This window comes from Ictidomys tridecemlineatus, chromosome 15 (genome assembly GCF_052094955.1).
Source record: "Ictidomys tridecemlineatus isolate mIctTri1 chromosome 15, mIctTri1.hap1, whole genome shotgun sequence".
Taxonomy (NCBI): domain Eukaryota; kingdom Metazoa; phylum Chordata; class Mammalia; order Rodentia; family Sciuridae; genus Ictidomys; species Ictidomys tridecemlineatus.
In genome coordinates this window covers 4,773,273-4,776,972 of record NC_135491.1, presented here as the reverse complement: position 1 = coordinate 4,776,972, position 3,700 = coordinate 4,773,273, and the positions used below count along the sequence as shown (strand labels likewise).

Here is a 3,700-nt window from a genome sequence, read left to right as displayed (position 1 = left end):
TAATGTCATGAAGATTCAGAAATCACCATTTGCTGCCTTCAAAATAGGGATTTATACACACTTCCTGCCTCAAATAGTCATGAACCTCATTAAAACCTGCTAGTGAAAATAAAACCTTAGGTAAGTTTTTAGAGTGGTAACTCTGGAGTGTGGGCAATATTGGATTTTGGTTGACAGGATATGTGCAGTCCAGGCCTCCTGTTCCCATGCAGGACCCTCTGGCTGGGACAGCAGTGAATGGCAGGATGGCAGCCAGTGATGTGGCTGTAGGTATCATCTTCTTGTCACAGACTGTGGTTGGAGCTCTGGGCAATTCCTCTCTTCTCCTCCATTACCTGGCCCATTACCTCATGGGGTTCACGGTAAGACAGACAGACTTGATTCTTCAGCACTTGATTGTGGCCAACTTGTTAGCCCTCCTGTGTAGAGGAGTTCCTCAGACAATGGCAGCTTTTGGAGTGAAAGATTTCCTCAGTGATTTTGGATGCAAGCTGCTCTTCTATCTTCATAGGGTGGGCAGAGGTGTGTCTATTGGCAGCACCTGCCTCCTGAGTGTCTTCCAGGCCATGAAGATTAGTCCTGAGAATTCCAGCTGTTCAGAGCTTAAAGTGAAAGTTCCCAAATACATTGGTTTCTTCATATACCTGAGCTGGATTCTGTACCTGCTTGTAAATATTATAATTATTTCACATATGACTGGAAAAAGGAGCAAGTATAATATCACAAGCATGAAAGATTTTGAATACTGTTCTGGTGTTCCTTATCACAGAACCACAGACTTACTGTATGCAGCCTTGCTAACATTCCCTGACGTCCTGTGTGTGGGGCTTATGCTCTGGGCCAGCAGCTCCATGGTGCTCATCCTGCACAGGCACAAGCAGAGAATGAAGTATGTTCATAAGACCAGCTCCCCCAGGTCCTCCTCTGAGTCCAGAGCCACTAAGAATATCCTCCTCTTAGTGAGCACTTTTGTGTCTTTTTACACACTTTCCTGCATCTTTCAGGTTTGTATTATTGTTATTTATAATCCCCACTGGCTTCTGGTAAAGATGGGTGCCATAGTTTCTGGGAGTTTCCCATCTCTCAGCCCCTTTCTGCTTATGAGTAGGGACTCCAGTGCATCCAGGCTCAGTCTCTCTGGAATAAGGAATAGAAAAATACCCAATGTCAGGAGGAAGGTGTAAATTGTAGGCTTTGAACAATTCTTATATTTCTTCATTTGTACTCCCAAATAAAAAAAATAGTGGTAGTCATATCTCTAAGAATGACAATCAACACACATGTGCTTTTTTATTACAGTGTGTGCATGTGTGTGTGTGTGTATATGTACCTGAGTATGTGCACATGTATACCACTTAGATTTTCTTTATTTTCCACCCAATAATATTTTTGGAAAAGTAGATGTAATAAATATAAATTTCAGACTCAAAATACCAGTGTATGTTTGTTTGTTTGTGTATGTACCTGAGTAAGTGCACATGTATACCCACCTAGATTTGGCTTTATTGTCCACCCTACAATATTTTGGTAAAAGTAGATGTAACAAATATAAATTTAAGACTCCATATACCAATTACAACCACAGCCAAATTCTTCAGCATAAATCTGCTTTCATTATTTTTTTCTTTATTTACAAGTGACACATATTTTTCATTTATCTACATATTATGTTTATGTTTCAGCTGTGTCTTTTGAAGGAAATATCAAAGTGAACATTCTCAAGTGTTTGTCTTTTGCAATGAAATGAGACATGTTTCACGTAATCTTGGACATGATGGGAAGCAAAGTCTACTGATGTCCTCTTTATTAAACAGCTTATATTGAATTTATTGATTTTGTGCTGTGATTTTCACAATGCAATATTTTTTCTTTTCATAAGCTAATTAGGTTTTAACCTTTATTTAATGTCTACCTTGTTTGTTTATAACACTGGGTACTAATAAATTTTAGTTCACTACTTAATATTGAATTAGTGATATGTATCTTTGAAACATTTGTATGTATGTGTTGGCATGTATTTCTAATCAAATTTCACAAATTGAAAACTCCTGTGCAAGCAGCTGCTACATGGTAAAACAATATCCTAGTTGGTATGACTCCTCTTTCCTGTATGTGTTCCCAATAGTGACCAGTATGTGACTTCTAACAGTAGAGATCACTTTCAAACGTTTTGCACTTCATATAAATAAAATCATTCAACATCAGCTGCTTTATATTTGACTTTGAAAATTCCATATGCTTCTGAAATTTGCAGGTAAACAGATGGCATTGGGGAAGATAATACTAAGTGCAGTTAGCTAATCCCAAATAAACAAATCCTGAATGTTTTCTCTGATATAAGGAGGCTGACTCATAGTGGGGTAGGGAGGGGGAGCATAGGAGGAATAGATGAACTCTAGATAGGGAAGAGGGGTGGGAGGGAAAGGGAGAGGGCAAGGGATTAGCAAGGATGGTGGCATGTGATGGACATCATTATCCAAAGTACATGTGTGAAGACTCAATTTGGGTGTCAACATACTTTATATATAAACAGTTATATAAAATATTGTTTTATATATGTGTAATAAGAATCATAATGCAACCCCCCCACAAGGTACATGTATAAAGGAATGGATTGGTGTGAACATACTTTATATACAAAGATATAAAAATTATGTTCTATATGTGTAATAAAAATGGTAATGCATTCCACTGTCATGTATTTGAAAAGACAAAATAAATTTAAAAAAAAGAAAAAAGAAGAAACTTCCATATGCCTCAAATTTGTACTTTCCCATGTTGTTGATGATAGAATCAAACTGCAGGAATTTCAAACAATTCTAGCATTTCTTCTTTGATGCACACATGCTCTAGTATGTTTTTGATTTATGTTTCCAACCTAAATACCACATGGTGGAAATTTTTACCCCAGTGTGATTTGTTGTATGGTTAAACCTTTGAGAAGTGGATGCAATACAAGGTGATTGGTCATGGGGAGGTCACCTTGGAGGGGATTAATGAAGGATTATATTAGTTCCCTACAGCAAGTGCAGCTGTCTCCACTGTCTCTTGCTCCTGTTCTGTTCTGTGGTCTCTTCTGTACGTGATTCTACCTTAGTGATTCCATGTGCTGTGAGGCCCTCACCAGGACTGAACAGATGCTGGCACCAGGCTCCTGAGTCTGCAGAAATGTAGTTCAATAAATTTCCTTTCTTTATAAGGTGTTTGTGTAGGCCTTTGAATAGGCAGCAGAAACTGATCAGTACAACACACTGGAGCATCATGATCAGCACTGATATATGGGACGTGAGACATATTTTCATGATACTTTCATGTGTTTCTTCACACACATGTATATATGTGAACATATGTTTATGTATACATATCTACAAATTGCATACATTTTCTGAACATAGGTTTATATAGGCTTGCCTTTAGCATTTTGATCAGAGATTACCAAATAGTTCTATGAATTTTAATCATCAGGTACTCCTACTTTTATTTTTATATTTTTGAAGAAGAAAACGCTTTTGTTAAGCTGAACATGAAGAAAAGCAAAATCTTGTTAGAATTAAACCTGGATAAATAATGCTGTTATGAAAGTTACATGTCTCACATTCATTTGAGAGGAAAATGTTACATGTGAGGACTCTTCTTGGTGTAATGAACTAATTTCTACAGAATTTTCAAAATAGTAAATAGCAATTGGCATGTGTTATTA

The 3,700-nt window shown here is 37.2% G+C and overlaps 1 protein-coding gene across 1 annotated transcript; it reads left to right on the top strand.

Annotated features, from left to right (window-relative positions):
• The first annotated feature begins 245 nt into the window (after nt 1-245).
• On the top strand, nt 246-1,184 carry LOC101955069 (vomeronasal type-1 receptor 4). Its single transcript, XM_005341986.2, has one exon. It carries the CDS (start codon nt 246-248, stop codon nt 1,182-1,184), a length of 939 nt encoding a protein of 312 aa, XP_005342043.2.
• Nucleotides 1,185-3,700: the final 2,516 nt, after the last annotated feature.